The sequence below is a fragment of the Amblyraja radiata genome, chromosome 26 (genome assembly GCF_010909765.2).
Source record: "Amblyraja radiata isolate CabotCenter1 chromosome 26, sAmbRad1.1.pri, whole genome shotgun sequence".
NCBI classification, from domain to species: domain Eukaryota; kingdom Metazoa; phylum Chordata; class Chondrichthyes; order Rajiformes; family Rajidae; genus Amblyraja; species Amblyraja radiata.
Window position 1 is genome coordinate 36,329,936 of NC_045981.1, and position 19,663 is coordinate 36,349,598.

Consider the following 19,663-nt stretch of genomic DNA (forward strand, 5'->3'; position numbering starts at 1 on the left):
TAACAAACGTTGCTGCAGTTAAGGACTGGGTAGTCTACTGTTTATCCATCGTAACCAATGATTCCCCTTGCACCCCCTCATCCCCAACACAGACACACATGCACGCACGCACGCAACCACTTTGCATATTACCATGTCTTTTTTTTTGCTACCACTTCCAAATTGTGACCTTAGTCCAACATGATGTCTCTGCTGATCTACATTGATGCAGTTTCTATCAAAAACACTGAACAAACCTTATGCATGTGATTATTAATGCCTTATTTCCATTTTTATTTTCATGTTCCCCTGTTGATATTCACCTTCAGACTGTAGGTATATTTTGTGGTGTTATTTTTGCTCTGAATTCTTTGACTTTCACTTTAACCTGCATTAAAGAGCCGAGTGACTCTGTGCGCTGACAGAATAGCTGAGGCTGAGTTTGTCTGACGTGTGTGCATTCACTTGTGGTGATGGTGCAGATACGACTTATTTTTGGGGGGTGGGGGGGGGGGGGGAGAAAAGGTTGTATTTTGTTTTTGCAATATATTTGGCTCGTGTTAAAATGCATGTACCTTTATGTGTGTGAGTGTGTCAGAGCAGGTGTGTGGGAATGGCTTTGAGACTGTGGTCAATCCCTGCTCTGTTGACATCATTTTATTTTTGTTGCCATCAAAGAGCTAAACTTTTTAATGACTGTAATTAATTAAAATGTTGCTGTGAATGTTCTGTTAATGCTATGGAGCTTTCATCATATTTTATTCATCTTTCCTCTGGAAAAGGAGTGGGAAACATCAGTAAGTACGAAAGTGACAACTCGAGTTTAATATCTTCAGTTGTTTTGCAGTGGCTGACAAGTCCACACTAAGTCCAGAGCTTAAATAGAATTAAAAAGGGGCTGACATATTAAAAAGGTTGCCATGGGAACGCAAATCCAGTTCAAAACAACCTTTTTAAAGTATAATGTTGTTGTCAGTAAAATGTATCGGTGTAGCTGCCCAATGAATGCAATATCCTTTTAAGGAGAGAAATCAAATACAGTCATTGCCTTTTTGTGACTCCATTCCCCCCAACAACACAGCTAGCCCTTGCCGCCCAGTCAAGTGAGTCGGCCACAAACAGCTCGGGAATGCACTTTCACCTTTTCAAGAAGCAATTGAGCGCGTGTACCATAAACGTCAGTGATGCAAATAACAAGAGTTAATTTTCAAACACATCTGTGCAAAATGCAGACAACAGAAAGTGCAGATGCTGGAACAACTAACAATGCAGGAAGATCTCAGCAAAGACTAGTAGCATCTGTGGAGGCAAAAGTTACATTTTGGGGTCAAGAACCTTTATCAGGACAGGGAAGAAGAAAGTGGGTGATGAGCTAGAGGCTGGTGGGTGGAGCCAGGTGACAGAGGATGGGTGGGTATTGAAGAGGTGGAGAAAGAGAGCAGGAAACTAGATGGGCTGATAAGTGTAGGGTGAGGGGAGGTGGCGAGTTAGCTGAAAATCCACAATTAAACCCACCCCCATCTGTTTTCACCAATCACCCACCAGTCTCCATCCCACCACATGTACTGCTATAGACTAGCTATCTTTCCTCTTTCCTCCACTCCTTCTCCGGGACATTGCCTTGTACCACCTGCTTCCACAGATACTGCTTGACCCACTGAATTTTTCCAGCATTCTGTTCAAAATGACATCAATTTAATCTCCACTCGATGTTTTTGATCCATTAAGAATGCCTGAGAATAATGATCGTGGATTCAAGTGACTTGCAAGCCTGATAGCTATTCCCCAAGCCTGCTCAAGGCTATTCCCCAAGTTATAAAAGATAATCATAGAAGAATTTGTAACCCTTAAAGGCAGCCACTGATCCCAGGCACCGTGTGTGTGTGTGCTTGTTGAGTGGGGAGGATGGGGTTGGCAGTGTATTGCCCACAGCAGAGCACTGCACAATTACCCAATTAAATATAAAGCATCGAGGCACACTGCTGTTAAAGAAAGGGACCGAGAGTCATAGAATCATACAGCACAGAAACAGGCCCTTCAGCCCAAATTGTCCATGCTTACCAGATACCCCAGCTAAGCTAGTCCCATTTCTCTGCATTTGCCCCATATTGCTGTTGAGGGGAGTGCAGCGTAGGTTCACCAGGTTAATTCCCAGGATGGCGGGACTGACATATGATGAAAGAATTGGTCGACTGGGCTTGTATTCACTGGAATTTAGAAGGATGAGAGAGGATCTTATAGAAACATATAAAATTCTTAAAGGATTAGACAGATGCGTGGTACTGATTTTAGATGATCAGCCATGATCATATTGAATGGCGGTGCTGGCTCGAAGGGCCGAATGGCCTACTCCTGCACCTATTTTTCTATGTTTCTATCCCTCTAAACCTTTTCTATCCATGTACTTGTCCATATGTCTTTGAAATGCTTTTATAGTACCTGCCTCAACTACCTCCTCTTTGCAGCTCATTCCATATACCCTTCACCCTGTACGAGGAAAAGGTTGCCCCTCTGGTTCCTATTAAATGCTTCCCCTCTCACCTTAAATGTATGACCTTTTTTTGATTACCCCACTCTGGGTAAAGGATTCTGTGTATTCACCCTATCCCCTTCCTGAGTTTATACACCTTTATAAGATCACCCCCCTCATCCTCCGGCACTCTAAGGAATAGTCATAATCTGTCCACCCTTTGGCTCAGGCTCTCAGAAGAATATTTTGGACTTTTAATTGTCAATGCTGAAGTTGAGATTCTCTGTGTAGGAAGGAACTGCAGAGGCTGGTTTACAGCAAAGATAGACACAAAATGCTGGAGTAACTCAGCGGGACAGGCAGCATCTCTGCAGAGAAGGTATAGGTGACGTTTCGGGTCGAGACCCATCTTCAGACTAAAGAAGTCAGGCTGAAGAAAGCTCTCGACCCGAAGCATCACCCATTCTTTCCTTTCAGAGATGCTGCCTGTCCCGATGAGGTACTCCAGCATTTTGTGTCTGTCTTTTTAAGATTCTCTATGCTAGGTTCAAATCCCAAACGGTAAATACCCTTATCTGCATTGCAGGCCTGGCTGTAAAGGGCCTGTCCCACTTGCTGATTTTTTTTCAGCGACTGACGTATCAGGTCACTGTAAAAGTCGTGGCGTGACACGGCGTGATGACATATTGACGCGCGGTGTCTCAAGTGTCGCAACATTTTTTTGTCGCCGCTGGTTTTTGAAATGTACAAAATCTTTCGGCAACCCTGATACGTCAGTCAATGACGGCGGCAGTCGCTGAAAAAATTGACGTGGGATAGGCCCTTATAAAGCAATGCAAAACTGAGGAAGGGAGGGAGTGTGGATGTACTTCAGAAATATAACGTTAGTTTTAATACAAATGAACGTAGCCCATTGGCTTAATTTGATTTGGGGGGTCCCTGAGGATGATATAAGATGTGCTTTTGGGGGTGGTCTTACAGCATGCTGAATTTGCACAATATTCCTTTCTTATGTTGATTCTTTTTCTTTGATTCACCTCCAGTTTTAGCCGCTTGTTCAGTCCTTCTATTAATCCAACCAAGAAACCCGTCCCACCAGTCAACGTTAAATACAATGCCCCCACCTCACACGTCACTCCTGGCGTGGTCAAGAAAAGAACCGGTGCTATATCTCAGTTGCCCAAGTCGAAGGCATTTGATTTTCTTAATGAAGAGTAAGTGCTGCCATATTTTAATATTTACCTATCCAAGCAAATTGGATAACAACACTGTTATGTAATGCTTTATTTTTTTAAATCAAAAGTGAGGAAGTGAAACAGCTATTGCATTACGTAACTTTGTTCTTTGTTAGTGGCAATGAGAATACTTCAGCCGTCCGCAGGGAGCAGAAGAGGGAACAGTATCGTCAAGTGAAGGCCCATGTTCAGAAAGATGATGGTCGAATTCAGGCTTATGGCTGGAGTCTGCCTCCAAAATTCAAACAGGTAAACACTTGGCTTCATCTTTGCTTCACTTTGTTTATACAGGTACATGGATAAGAAAGGTTTAAAGGAATATGGGCCAGACGCAGGCAGGTGGGACTAGTGTAGATGGGGCATTTTAGTCAGCATGGGCAAATTGGGCCGAAGGGCCTGTTTCCATGCTGTATGACTCTGACTATCATCGCTGGGTTTAAATCCTGGAGCTTTCTCCACAAGGACTGCAGCAGCTTAAGAGACTTACCCCCAAGTTTTCCAAATGCACTTAACAATGGGCTGCAATTGCTGGCCGTGCTAATAACGTTCAGAGATACAGCACGGAAACAGGCCCTTCGGCCCACCGAGTCTGCACCGACCTACGATCCCCTCACATTAACAATGTCCTACACGCACTAGGAACTATTTTTTTTATATTTATACATTTACCAAGCAAATTAACCTACAAACCTGCACGTCTTTCGAGTGTGGGAGGAATCTGAAGATCTCGGAGGAAACCCACGCAGGACACAGGGAGAACGTAAAAACTCTGTACAGACAAGCCATAGTCAGGATCGAACCGGATCTCTGGCGCTGTAAGGTAGTAGCTCTACCGTGTGCCACTGTGCCGCTAAACATGGCATGTAAAAAGTGGAAATGCTATGGGGCCAGACAGCATCGTAAAAAGGACAGGCAGAGAACAATTGTGGTGGAAGCCATCAACCTGAAAGGCTGACTTGGTTTCTTCCCCCCACAGATGCTGCCTGAGTTTCACATGAATAAGAAATGTTATTGTATCTTGGTGGAAATGGCCAATAAACCAGCCTGAAGTTCAACCCAGGAACTTGCTGTATTACACTTTACATACTATCTAGTTGTGAATATGTGCTCTCCATGTCACTATGTATCATAGTGCAGGCTTGTCCCGAGTAGCACTCTGCTTTTTTTTTTTTTTTTGTCATGGATGTTTGGCAAAAGTGGGGTTTTAAACTAGATAACATGTTTCAGGCAATTACTGGCAAATGTTGAGTTCTGCGTGGATGGGCGAGGTTTGTAAGAGCAGGCTGTGTGCCATTGCCCATGAATCTGGTGGTTAAAGAAATGAGCATTGTGTGGCAGGATGTGTGGAAGATAAAAATAAAGAAACAAAAGATGACAAACTCCATTGTTAGACCATTGTTAGACCATTGTTAGAACACAAAGCTAGTCGGACTGCATTACCAACACAATTATAAGAAGGTAGACACAAAATGCTGGAGTAACTCAGCAGGACAGGCAGCATCTCTAGAGAGAAGGAATGGGTGACGTTTCAGGTCGAGAACCTTCTTCAGACTCGACCTGAAATGTCGCCCATTCCTACTCTCCAGAGTTGCTGCCTGTCCCCCTGAGTTACTCCAGCATTTTGTGTCTACCTTAAATTTAAACCAGCATCTGCAGTTCTTCCCTGCACAAAATTATAAGAAGGTTCCTGACCCCACTCATTTCTTGTTTCTTACAATTTGGTAGAATTGAGTGACTGGCTTCAGAGGGCATTTTTAAAGAGTCAATCATATTCATAGGTCTGGAGGCACATATGGGGCAGTCTGAGTAAAGGATGGCCAACTTTCATTCTATTGGTGATCCAGATGGTGTTTTTAGTACTGTAGTTCAAATCAATATCAGTAATCTCTTTGTTTAAGAAGGAACTGCAGATGCTGGAAAAATCGAAGGTAGACAAAAATGCTGGAGAAACTCAGCGGGTGAGGCAGCGTCTATGGAGTGAAGGAATAGGTGAAGTTTCGGTTCGAGACCCTTCTTCAGACTGATGTGGGGGTGGGAGGAAGAAAGGAAGATGCGGAGACAGTACGCTGTGGGACAGCTGGGAAGGGGAAGGGAAGGAGGGAGAAAGCAAGGACTACCTGAAATTGGTGGTCCAATTTCCTTCGCTCCATAGATGCTGCCTCACCTGCTGAGTTTCTCCAGCGTTTTTATCTACCTTCAGTAATCTCTTTTATAATTCCAGATTTGCTTTTTGGAACTCCTCCTGGAATGACATCCTCTGTATTTCTGTGTTATTATATCTCTGTCACTCACCATCTCTGTGTCTTTTCCTGGAATGTTAATGTAACTTGTTGGTATTGCCTTAGGTGACAAACGGTGGTCCATGTGAGAACAAGATGAAGAACTTGCCAGTGCCAGTGTACCTGCAGCCTCTGGACGACAAAGACACCTTTATGAAGGTGACATTATTCTAAATAACTAGAATTGTATGAAATTTGCTTCTAATTATTCTCTACTGAGTAAACATTATCTATTTGTAGTTAAGAAAATGTTGGAATCTATAATACGTTAGTTTAAAGATACAGTGTAGAAACGGACCCTTTCACCGACCGAATCCACGCCGACCAAAGATCACCCGTTCTAGTTCTATCCGACACACGAGAGACAATTTACAGAAGCCAATTAAACTACAAACCTGCACATCTTTGGGATGTGGAAGGAAACCGGAGCACCCGGAGAAAACCTACATGGTCATGGGGAGAAGGTACAAACTCCGCACTGACAGCACCTGCAGTCAGTATGGAAGCCTGGTGGCTGGTGCTGTTAGGCAGCAACTCTACCACTGTGGAACCCAGTTGTCTTATTGTATTGTATTGTATTCAAATTTATTGTCATTGTCTCAATTAGAGACAACAAAATGAATTTCCCTTTACAGTCAGTATCATAAAAATAAATAAATAATAAATAATAAAACATATTAAAAATAAAATAGAATTTAAAAAAAAAGCACAAACACAGAAAGTCCACGACACAACATAACACAATGGCACCAAGGTGAGGAAGGCACCATAGTCCAGCCAGCCTCCCCTCTGATCTTCCCAGATGTTCACCCGTGGTCGGGGCCTTCCGAGCACCCGCAGTCGCCACCCCGGGCGGCCTTATTAAGATAAAGAAAGTAGTCTGGTTAAACATTGATAATATGACAACTTGACATTTTCTTTAAGCATAGGAGAGGTCCATTGTCCCAACAGGCCCAAGCTATTATTAAATATGATATGTATGGGCTTTCTTTTAACCTTGGGTGTGTCCCTGCACTTCTATTCCCAACCTTTCTGTTTGGTTTCACTGAAGGTAAGGAGCTGCAGGATGACAAAGTGTTCTTGACTCATGCTCTTGCCCCACTTGTTTCCCAGTTGTGGTGTGCTGTCGGTGTTAACTTGTCAGGAGGGAAAACCCGCGACGGAGGCTCGATCTTTGGTGCGAGCGTGTTTTACAACGACGTGTCTGGTTCGGAACCAGAAAGCTGTAAGCTGCGGAGTGGGTCTCATAGCAGCCTGGACCGCCTGGAGCAGGAACTTAAAGTACGGTTACTAACTTCTTATCATACTATACGATAGAGCTTTATTTATCCAACAGTCATAAAACACAAGATACATCAAACCTGAAATTAAAGTGACAAGTGGAAAGGATTGGGATATGCAAAGATTTGGGGTGGGGGGGGAGGGGAGTCAGTCTCAGTCTACCCCACGACAGAAGGGGGGGGAGTTGTACAGTTTGATAGCCACAGGGAAGAAGGATCTCCTGTGGCGTTCTGTGCTGCATCTTGGTGGAACCAGTCTGTTGCTGAAGGTGCTCCTCAGGTTGACCAGTGCGTCATGGAGGGGGTGAGCTGTATAGTCCAAGATGCTCCGCAGTTTGAGGAGCATCCTCCCCTCCAAGACCACCCATGACTCCAACTCCGCCCCCAGGATGGAGCCAGGTTTCCTGATGAGTTTGTTAATGTTGTTGGCGTCCACAGCCTTCGCCCCCTGCTGCCCCAGCACATGACAGTGAAGAAGAATGCACTGGCCACCACCAATTGGTAGAACACCTGCAGCATCTTGCTGTAGAGGTTGAAGGAGCAGAGCCGTCTCAAAAAGTACATCCGGCTCTTAAATATGACTCAATCTTTAGCAATGTCAAATAATTTGTTGCTTAAAATGTTGTTAGATGTTTCTATTATTAAGTTGCCTGAGATAAGATTTCAAAAGATGACTCAGCAATTTGGCATTGTCCAGTTTATTCCTTGCCTAACTCATCAGACAGGCTGAAAGTAGAGTTGAGAGTATTTCATTCTTCATCCATTCATCTGTCTCTGCTACTGATCTTGGGTAACAGAGTTGAACTGAGACAGGGTTGGAGACTCAATGGCTGATAGTGAATGAGTGCCCTTTGCATCTTCATTGATTTGATAATCATTGCAGAAGGTGCTGGGTGGAGGTCACATACATCCTTCATGGAACTGATCAAGAGTGACCTTCAGGAACTATTTTTATCATTTGCACACAGCTTGGATGTATCAGATGGAAGGAGAAGCAAAGTATAATGAAACTTTAGTTGTTCACTGTTCCATCCCTGGAGGTGATGACTCATGCTGGAGTATATTTCATTATCTTGACAAAATCTTTGTCTCTGGATTGTTGGCTGTTGAACCACAGAAGGTGTTTATGTTGAGCTAGATCTTGTCCTAATGGCAACCAATACTATATTGGATAAAATGTTCAGAAATTCTTGTGAATTTCATTATATTTCAGTTGCCTCAATCCATTCCTAAGAGGTATAATTGAGCTATTGTCCCAAAACTGTGGTTAAAACAGGATCGTGTAATTCAACAATTAAAAAACATTGCTGGAATAACTCAACGGGTCAGGCCGCATCTCTGGAGGACATGGATATGTGACATTTTGGGACTCTTCGTCAGGCTTTTTCACGTGGTTTAATGCTGTACCTCTGCCTACATTTGGAGGGAAAGGAGGGCACAAAGAGCAGGTGTTTACCAGGGTGGTTATGTGTTAAGATGCATCTATGCTTATAAAACTGCTCACCTCTGCTTGTCTGAGCTCCCCTGATCTCACATTGAGAAAATCACAGTGTCAATTTGCTTTCTTGAATTTATCTTAGTCATCCTTGGTTAAAAGGGCAATATAATTGGGATCCATTGATTTGGCGAAGGCAGATTCATACAGTGGAGTTACCATGTGGTAGAGTTTAAGGGTGTATAACCAGGCTGTTCACTGATTTGATGCATCGAGTGTAGGGTTGCCAACTTTGTCACTCCCAAAAAAGGGACAAAAAGTCAAAATAAGGGACAAATTCCCGACGGCAATTCGTTGACCAACTCGGCCGTGGCTGGGTGAATGACGAGTTGCCCCGGGTGCTGGACTGCACAAAGCCCAGCCGGCGGGGCAGCTGAGGGGTTTTGGCCCGGGCCGCGGGCAAAGTCCGGCACCCCATCCATGAACCGATGATCGGCCATGAGAAGGAGGGGTGGCGGTGTCGGCGGTAAGCGAAGGTCCGATGGTCAGACAGCTGGCCAGGCTGCCGACCGATGGGGCCACGGGCCAGACGCTGCTGCACTCCATGGGCTGCAGTGCATTGGGACGGGCGGGGCTCAGATCCAACAGTCCCCTCGTCAAATACAGGACAAGGGCAGTCCCGAATGGGACAAACCAATTTAGCCCAGTATATGGGATGTCCAGGCTAATACGGGACAGTTGGCAACCCTAATCGAGTGAGAGTTGGAGTGGATGAGCTTATGAAAGTCTGTGTTGCACAGGAACAGGAGAAGGAGCTGAGGCATCAGCAGGAGTTGTCCAGCTTGGCTTGGATCTGCACAAGCACACATTCCACTGGGAAAGTGGTGGTCATTGATGCCAACCAGCCTGCAACAATCTTGGATAGTTTCTTTGTCTGCAACTCACACATACTATGCCTAGCCAGTGTGCCAGGTGAGTGATTTTAAATGGGCCAGAACCGTTTTTCTTTAGACCTCTCTTTTCATTACCCATCAGTGACATTTGTATCTTTTTATGCACTTTTCAAAAGAAAATCACGTGCAGATCACGTGGTGATTCAATGGTTGAAAATTTAAGTAGGAATGTTACAAAATTTTGAGATCTTAAAAATCTAGCCTGTAATTTATCCCATCGGATAAAGCATAAAAAGAACTTTAATTTGATACCAATTTCACTTTCATATCTTCAGTATTAAAAAAGTTATGGTCATTTTCATACTCGGAAATTAGCATCTTGGTCCCTATTGCTTTTCCATTGATAACACAAAAGCTGTGATCGAGGACAGTCAAAAGCCCATAACTTTCTTAAAAATTAAGAGAACTGAATGACATTTTCAGTTATTATAGATTGAAGCATTCTGAAACAAATATGAAACGTCTTAATTAGATGACCTGAAATTAAAGCATATAATTAGTTAGTTACCTAATTGTAAGATTGAAAAGACTAGGCTTGTATTCACTGGAGTTTAGAAGGATGAGGGGGATCTTATAGAAACATATAAAATTATAAAAGGACTGGACAAGCTAGATGCAGGAAAAATGTTCCCAATGTTGGGCGAGTCCAGAACCAGGGGCCACAGTCTTAGAATAAAGGGAAGGTGAGAAAAAACTTTTTCACCCAGAGAGTTGTGAATTTATGGAATTCCCTGCCACAGAGGGCAGTGGAGGCCAAGTCACTGGATGGATTTAAGAGAGAGTTAGATAGAGCTCTAGGGGCTAGTGGAGTCAAGGGATATGGGGAGAAGGCAGGCACGGGTTATTGATTGGGGACGATCAGCCATGATCACAATGAATGGCGGTGCTGGCTCGAAGGGCCGAATGGCCTCCTCCTGCACCTATTTTCTATGTAGCTAATTACAAAATTGACCGTTGTGACGGAAATAGTAATAAACACCCAGACTGCCTTGAAAATTTAAAAATGTGATATTCTCAAGATCAGAACTTTAATCTTATTGCATTATATTATGTCAGTCTGTAACAGACAGGTAAATAAATGACACTTTCTAGCAATAGACCAAGTCTTTATGGAGATCAGTTGCTAGCTGGTACATTGACATATCATAATCAGTAGCATCATCATACTCCTCAGATTGTAACCAATAAACAACTCTACACCTTGTTTTTCCTCAACTTTTCAATGTTGGCATTGTAAACTACAAGTTTTTGCTCTTCAAACCACGCATGACATGCATTTCTGCCCACTACTTTCCCATTAACAATGTCCTGTAGATCATCACATTTGGAGAAGTCCAAATTCAGATAGTCTCTGTGAATGCTGTCTAAATCAGTCTCTTTTGCTGGGCATTTGGATTGACAATTTTTCATTTCTTCTTCGGAGACATCCGTTTAAAATGTAAAGAGAAAAAAAATATTGAAGAGCTTTAACAGAAACAAGTTATTATTTGCAGTTTTAGAAAAAAAAGGTAGAAATGATAAAGTTAAACGCTAAAACAAATAGTAAATACACAACTGCTCCCTGGGTGGGCAAGTCCAAAGATTCGTAACCCTCTGCAAGGACATATTTCTTCTCTGAACAAAATGGGTGACTCTTTATTAGAGTCATAGTCGTACAGCGTGTAAACAGGCCCTTCAGCCCAACTTGCCCACACTAGCCAACATGTCCCACCTACACTAGTCCCGCCTTCCTGCTTTTGGCCCATATCCGGGCTAATCCTACCCTATCCATGTACCTATCCAAATATTTCTTAAACATTGCAACAGTAACATTTCAAAAACTACCTCCTCTGGCAGCTCTTTCCATACACCCACCGCCCTGTGTGCATATTAAATCTTTCCCCCCCTCACCTATGCCCGCTGGTTCTTGATTCCCCGACTCCTGGCAAGAGACTCTGTGTGTCCACCCAATCTATTCCTCTCATGATTTTGTACAGGATTATTTGTGTCATGATTATTTGGATATGATCATTATGAAACTCTGCCCCTATTCGAGATACATTCAGGAGGGGAGATGTCCTCTCATCATCCACCCATTAATCCCCCTCAAAATACAATGTGTTTCAGTAGGATTACTTCTTATTCTTCAAAACACTGGATGAAGAATGAGAGCAGCTGAGTATAGTTTCCATGTGTGGGTTAGGCATGCCCTTTACTTGATGCCATTCTGCAGTGATGGATTAATGGTGATCAGTTGGTGACTAGATGATCTGATATCTTATTGAATCATTGCCTTGATTTTCATTTGTACCTGTGCCTCAGCATACTTGTATGTAGGACAATAAACTTGATTGACTTGATAGGTGCCCGAGAGACGGACTATCCTGCTGGAGAAGAGATTGCAACGGACGGTGAGGGGAGCCAGGCGGAGTGCAGCTCGCTAGCAGGCAGCGTCGCCAGTAACAGCTCGGCTGGCAGTGACAATCTGTTGGGAGGGATCACAGTGGTTGGTTGCACCACAGAAGGGAGTACTGTCCTTCCAAGCATGCACACCCAAGGCAGCACCTCGCCAATCCAGGGAGAGTCAGGTATGTCTTCGCTAACCTTTGTATGTACGTATAAAAAGCTAATCCAACTCCTCTACTGTCAGAGTGAAGCCCAGCGCCTCGTATTTCACCTGGGCAGCTTACACCCCAGCGGTATGAACCGTCGCAGAGGGAGAACAAAGAGGGAAGAGACAGAGACTTTAAGATTTTGCCTTCCACCACAGTGAGGAGGTGTTTGGTGAACTCACTGTGGTGGATGTTAAATTTGTGTTGATTGTGTGTTTTTGTCATTTTTTAAATTATATGTATGACTGCAGAGAAACAAAATTTCGTTCAGACCGAAAGGTCTGAATGACAATAAACAAATCCAATCTAATCTAATCTAACATTAACTTCTCTAACTTCAAGTAACCCTTGCTTTCCCTCTCTCTCCATCCCCTTCCCACTTCTCCGACCAGTCTAATTAAATGTCATCTCTGTATGCTTCGTTGTCAGCTTCTCCAAGCTAACAATGATCTATTCCATTTTTTCCTTGAACCTCATCCCCTTTGATGTCCTGTTTTCATGCCTTAGCCTTCCTCCGCTCTGTGCTTCCCTCTGCCCGACTCTCAGTCTGAAAAAGGGTCATGGCCTGAAACATCACCCATTCCTTCTCTCCAGAGATGCTGCCTGTCCCGCTGAGTTACTCCAGCATTTTGTGTCTACCTTCACCAATGCCATTTCATATCCCCTTTTCAGTCTGAGTTCTCTGTTTATTGACCTTTCTGCTCCTCACACTAATAACAATTGTCTCTCTAGAAATAAAATGTAGCTTTATTTTTGTTGTGTTTAGAGATACAGTGAAAAGCTTGCTTTTCCATGCCACCTAAACAGATCCGATAATACTTCCACTGATGACATTGTCAAAATGACCTTTATTCTCTTGTATTTATCTCGGCGTACCATTCAGCAGAGTGTGTACTCAAATAGTATATGGGACTCTATTTGACATCAGTGGTTTTGTTTTTAGTCCTTTTACACTCTCAGTTTTTTATTTTATATTTTATATAAATTTATGCTTTTTATGCTCTTAACTGTCTATGTCCTTACTTTTAAATTGTATTTTTGTTTAAACCTGTGCTTTTGTGGAAAGCACTTTGGGTTGCATTCAATTGTATGAAAAGTACTAAACAAATAAAGTTGATATTAATAATAATAATAATAATACTATGAATGAATACAATCGTGCAATAGATCGGGCTCTTGTGTCCCACTCCAGGACCCTGAAGCTTGTATACTCCTTGAGTATATCCTCCATTTGCCGCAGTGCAGACACCTCGCGCTGAGGTTTTCTCGTGGTTAGTGTTTTCCATTCTGGGGTGCCCTCTTCCTGTGAATCTCCTCTGTGTCTTTGCTGGTGCTGACCAATCCTTCCTGTTGTGTGGTGACCTGCACAGGAAAAGGAAACTCCCATCAGTGATCTCAACGCTTCTGTCGTCTGCAGATTGGGGAGGGAGTGAAGAGGATAAAAATAGTAATGGTGATGAAGATCCAATGTCTTCAGCATTGTGGATAGGAAGGTGAGTTTGACCTTGCTCTGGACCTTTGTATTAAGAAAGGCCTCAGCAGGTTGCTGCAGTGTAAAGCCCCTGTCCCACTTACATGTCCTTGGCACGCTAATTACGCGACCTCGTTGTCGCGTTGAGGCGCACGGGTATCGTGGGACCGCAATGCGCCTGTGCAGGTATGCGCAACGTCACGCCGGAGGCGCGCAAATATTTTGTTACCCTACAACATTCCGGAGCGCCGCGCGATACCGCGTATAACTCCATAACCCCTCCGCGCTTCTCCATCCCACCGTCCCGCACGGCCCACACGATACCCATGCGCCTCAAAGAGATGACGAGGTCGCATAATTAGCGTGCCAAGGACACGTAAGTGGGACAGGGGCTTAACCGTGTACCATTCACAGTGCCCTCCATAATGTTTGGGACAAAGACCCATCATTTATTTATTTGCCTCTGTACTCTACAATTTGAGATTTGTAATAGAAAAAATCACATGTGGTTAAAGTGCACATTGTTAGATTTTATTAAAGACCATTTTTATACACTTTGGTTTCACCATGTAGAAATTACAGCTGTGTTTATACATAGTCCCCCATTTCAGGATACCATAATGTTTGGGACACATGGCTTCACGGGTGTTTGTAATTGATCAGGTGTGTTTAAATGCCTCCTTAATGCAGGTATAAGAGAGCTCTCAGCACCTAGTCTTTCCTCCAGTCTTTCCATCACCTTTGGAAACTTTTATTGCTGTTTATCAACATGAGGACCAACGTTGTGCCAATGAAAGTCAAATAAGCCATTATGTGACTGAGAAACAAACGTAAAACTGTTAGAGACATCTGCCAAACCTTAGGCTTACCAAAATCAACTGTTTGGAACATCATTAAGAAGAAAGAGTTGACTGGTGAGCTTACTAATCGCAAAGGGACTGGCAGGCCAAGGATGATGACAGAAGAATTCTCTCTATAATAAAGAAAGATCCCCAAACACCTGTCTGACAGATCAGAAACAGTCTTCACGAGTCAGGTGTGGATTTGTCAATGACCACTGTCCACAGAAGACTTCATGAACAGAAATACAGAGGCTACACTGCAAGATGCAAACCACTGGTTAGCTGCAAAAATAGGATGGCCGAGTTACAGTTTGCCAAGAAGTACTTAAAATAGCAACCACAGTTCTGGAAAAAGGTCTTGTGGACAGATGGGATAAAGATTAACTTATATCAGAGTGATGGCAAGAGCAAAGTATGGAGGAGAGAAGGAACTGCCCAAGATCCAAAGCATACCACCTCATCTGTGAAACACGGTGGTGGGGGTGTTATGGCCTGGGCATGTGTGGCTGCTGAAGGTACTGGCTCACTCACCTTCATTGATGATACAACTGCTGATGGTATTAGATGGTCCAGCTTTAAGTTTCTGGGCACTCACATTTCAGAGGATCTCACATGGTCCACCAACACCGCTGCGCTGGTCAAGAAGGCACAGCAACGACTGTTCTTCCTGAGGACATTAAAAAAGACTGGTCTGCCCCAACAGCTGCTGACAACCTTCTACCGCTGCACCACAGAGAGCATATTAACGTATGGCATCTCTGTGTGGTATCTCAGCTGCACGGAGGCGGAGAGGAGAGCTCTTCAGCGCGTCGTCCACAGAGCGCAGAGGATTATTGGGACACAGCTACCAGCCTTGGAGGGCATCGACCACACACGGTGCCTCAGGAAGGCCGTCAGCATCCACAAAGACTCCTCACACCCTTGTAACGGACTGTTCGAACTACTTCCCTCTGGCAGACGTTACAAGGCCTTCTACGCCCGAACCTCCAGACTCAGGAACAGCTTCATTCCCAGAGCTATATGCGGCTCTGAACGGGCCCTGCTGAGTGCCCCCCACCCCCCCTGGACTGTCTCCCTCGGATGGTCACGTCGCACAGACACATCTGCACTTTAGTCTGTTGAACTGTTTTGACTGTTTTACTGTTCTTTTTACAATCCATGTTCTCGGGGTATCTAAATCCAAATTTTATTAGTTATTCATGTTATGACATCGGTTGGAAGCTGCATACCAAATCTCGTTGTGCTTATGTGCAATGACAATAAAATATATTATTATTATTATTATTATTATTATTATTATTGTTATAATGAATTCTAAAGTGTATAGACACATCCTACTTGCTCAAGTTCAAACAAATGCCTAAAAACTCATTGGCCGGCGGTTCATTCCACAGCAAGACAATGATCCCAAACATACTGCTAAAGCAACAAATTAGTTTATCAAAGCTAAAAGATGGTCAATTCTTGAGTGGCCAAGTCAATCACCTGATCTGAACCCTAATTGAGCATGCCTTTTATATGCTGAAGAGAAAACTGAAGGGGACGGGCCCCCAAAACAAGCATTAGCTAAAGATGGCTACAATACAGGCCTGGCGGAGCATCACCAGAGAAGACACCCAGCAACTGGTGATGTCCATGAATCGCAGACTCATATCTTTTGCATGCAAAGGATATGCAACAAAATACTAAACATGACTACTTTCATTTACATGACATTGCTGTGTCCCAAACATTATGGTGCCCTGAAATGGTGGGACTATGAGTAAACACTGCTGTAATTTCTACATGGTGAAACCAAAATGTATAAAAATGGGCGTTATTAAAATCTGACAATGTCCACTTTAACCACATGTGATTTTTTTCTATTACAAATCTCAGATTGTGGAGTAGAGGCAAATAAATGAATGATGGGTTTTTGTCCCAAACATTATGGAGGGCACTGTAAATGTTAATGCTCGCTGGCTGCAGTTGATGGTATTTCCAGAAAAAGGGAAGTTAACTAAAGTGAATTCTTACTGACGAGTTAAAAGAGCAGGCATATGAGAGAGCAGTTTAAGTCACTTTTTAAAATCCTTTGTGCATCAGGCAATGACCCATCACTTGTTGGCTGGATGGATGGCCTGGTGACAATGGGCCACTAAATCTATCCGTTTTCAGGTCTCATTGTGATAGAGCACGGAAACAGGCCCTTCGGCCCGACTCATCCATGCCAGCCAAGATGCCCCATCTAAGCTATTCTAATTTTACCGTGTTTGGTCTTTCCCGCGTCCTTGGCCTCTCCTATCCATGTATCTGCCCAAGTGTCTTAAATGCCGCGTCTCTTGCAAGAATATCTTCTGTAATACATGCACATATATGTTTCAGGGGACGTTGGTGAAGTGAGTGGCAGTCCTGATGAAAGTTTGCTGGCAGCAGAAGAGGCCACAGAAGCAACAGAGTCCAACCTAAACCTCCCCGTGTCAGATGATGATGTGACCGATGGCAGTCAGTCGGGTGCCTACACGGAGCATGTCTTCACTGATCCCCTGGGAGTGCAGAGCTCTTCTGACAACACGCAGACCTACAACAGACGGTACATGGAGCTGTAGGACTGGAGTGAAAACTAAACTGGTCAAAAGTAAAGACTGCAATTTTGATAAAGGTTACAAAGTGTGGAATGTTGCATTGTCCTTGGTTTAAATATGTCTCCATTTTCCCAAATTAGCCAAGCACGTTTACAGGGGGATGTCTGGAGAGGTTGTGGTCGCTGGGTTTGCGATGACATCTATTGCTTGGTTTAGCTACATTGGAAGTTTTCTTTTCAGTGTCTGAACCACCGTAGCTCTCGACTAAAACCTCATCCTTGTTCAGAACAAGGTTGGTGTTGTGCTGGACCAAAACACCACGTCAGAAGCAAACAAACCTCTCTGCTCTAAGGTGTTTGTGTAGGTACTCTCTGAGCTTACTTCCCCACCCACACACACATATATATATCAGATGTTTTAAGGGTCTCAAATGAACAAAAGAACATAGGAAGTAGAAGCTGAAAGGCCATTCAGCCCCTTGAGCCGGTTCTGCCATTCAAAGATCATAACTCATATACTACCTCGGCAACATTTTCCTGCCCTGTCCCATATCCCTTTCCTTTCTCCTTTAGCCAAGAAACTGTCGATCTGTGTTTGAATGAACTCCACAGGTCTGAGGATGGGGAATTCCAAACGATTGACCACCTTAAAGGGATATTTCTCCTCATTTCATTGTGATTTCCTTCTCCCTTATTTTGAGGCTGTGACAACTACTGTCAGATGCCTCGTGCAGGGGAAGTATGAACTCTGCATCTTCCCAGACAAGCGAGAATGTCTCAATGAGATCAGCGCTCGTCTTTGTAAAGATGAGAGAATGCCAGCTTAGCTGACTCAGACAGACGGGCAGCCCAGGAACCAGCCTGGTCAACCTCCACTGCCCTACTCTATAGCAACTGTACCTGCCGGTGAGGAGAATGAAACTGTACACAGTTCTCTAGTGTGACCTCTCCAGGGCCCTGTCTGATGTCTTTACTCTGTTATCCCATTGCAATAAAATTGTCAATGATTTACTCGTGGAATGGCATACAGCTCCTTGAATCTGAATCTGTTTGTTATTCCAGGGAATCTGATCTGTACAAGGACGGAGTATCTGCACTTCCAATGGAGCAGGACCTGATGCGTGAAGAAGCTGAGAAAATGAGTAGTGTTCTACCCACTATGTGGCTTGGGGCACAGAGTGGTTGGTGAGTTTGATGCACGATGATACTTCTCACATTTACAGTTTCACCAGTGGAGATAGGCCAGGGAGTAAACCCTGACTTGAATCACCTTCCAGAGCATTTGGTGAATTCATTAAGCTGCTAGAAATTAAGGTTTTTCTAAAGGTGTTGCCGTGATTCCTAAAAGTTTATTTTGGCATTGTTAACTCTAGAATATTGTTCTGATTATGGTCGGGTTATGGTCTGAGCGCAGGTATATGGGACTAGGGGAGATTATGTGTTCGGCACGGACTAGAGGGGTCGAGATGGCCTGTTTCCGTGCTGTAATTGTTATATGGTTATATGGTTATATATTGTGAGTAGCAAGTTTTTAGAACAGACTAAAAATAAATGCAAAACCATTGTAATGATTCAGATGGAAATTAACTGGTCTGAACTCATCTTATTTTTAACTTGACATTTGTTCTTCATTTTTAAATGTGAATTGTGAAGAAACAATATCCTTGTTTTCTTCTTGCAGTTTGTATGTCCATTCCTCCGTAGCTCAGTGGAAGAAATGTCTACACTCCATTAAACTTAAGGACTCCATTCTTAGTATTGTGTAAGTTAGAAACATTTATAATATTTCACGTGTTACTGCAACTTTATTAACCATTTACCGGGTTTGTTGGTGGACACTTAACCATGAAGTGTTTCAGATCTTGTGGATAGAAAGTCGTTTGTCAATACAGAGATGAGGAATCGGTGATCACCAGAGTGATCTGCCCAATACACTCCTAGTGTCAGGCTGACCACTCACCACACTTCCTAATTATTCTCAATCTCCTTCCAGTCGCAAGTTTTGGTTTTAACATCCTGGTTGTTTTTCCTCTTTTAATCAACAACTTCCTGCTGATCTTTTTGCGAGAAGGTCCTGTATACTCAGAAGGTTTTCAGCTGTGCCTTTTATTTTGTCCTGAAGTTACATTTGTTTTTATAAAAAAATATATAGCTCTATGCCTGGGTAATAATCCACATTTCCAAATTATTTCTATTGAATTGGTGTGTATTTGTGGCCAGAAAAGGTGGCAGGTTTACATAGAAACATAGAAAATAGGTGCAGGAGTAGGCCATTCGGCCCTTCGAGCCTGCACCGTCATTCAATATGATCATGGCTGATCATCCAACTCAGTATCCTGTACCTGCCTTCTCTCCATACCCCCTGATCCCTTTAGCCACAAGGGCCACATCTAACTCCCTCTTAAATATAGCCAATAAACTGGCCTCAAATACCTTCTGTGGCAGAGAGTTCCAGAGATTCACCACTCTCTGTGTGAAAAATGTTTTTCTCATCTCGATCCTAAAGGATTTCCCCTCTATCCTCAAACTGTGACCCCTTGTTCTGGACTTCCCCAACATCGGGAA

At 43.5% G+C, this 19,663-nt stretch overlaps 1 protein-coding gene across 11 annotated transcripts in view; it reads left to right on the forward strand.

Annotated features, from left to right (window-relative positions):
• The window catches only part of spag9 (sperm associated antigen 9), a 132,588-nt gene that overhangs the window by 95,460 nt on the left and 17,465 nt on the right, over positions 1 to 19,663 (forward strand). For 6 of the 11 annotated variants that reach the window (XM_033044705.1, XM_033044702.1, XM_033044703.1 and 3 more), the window contains 9 exons: positions 3,493 to 3,663; positions 3,801 to 3,933; positions 6,030 to 6,122; positions 7,077 to 7,244; positions 9,479 to 9,650; positions 11,974 to 12,198; positions 16,900 to 17,107; positions 18,161 to 18,283; positions 18,780 to 18,860. In XM_033044705.1, coding sequence (XP_032900596.1) covers positions 3,493 to 3,663; positions 3,801 to 3,933; positions 6,030 to 6,122; positions 7,077 to 7,244; positions 9,479 to 9,650; positions 11,974 to 12,198; positions 16,900 to 17,107; positions 18,161 to 18,283; positions 18,780 to 18,860 — 1,374 coding nt within the window. Of the gene's footprint in view, positions 1 to 308; positions 312 to 761; positions 777 to 3,492; positions 3,664 to 3,800; positions 3,934 to 6,029; positions 6,123 to 7,076; positions 7,245 to 9,478; positions 9,651 to 11,973; positions 12,199 to 16,899; positions 17,108 to 18,160; positions 18,284 to 18,779; positions 18,861 to 19,663 lie in introns of all 11 variants that reach the window. The other 5 variants (XM_033044699.1, XM_033044704.1, XM_033044700.1 and 2 more) reach the window with 2 other exon arrangements.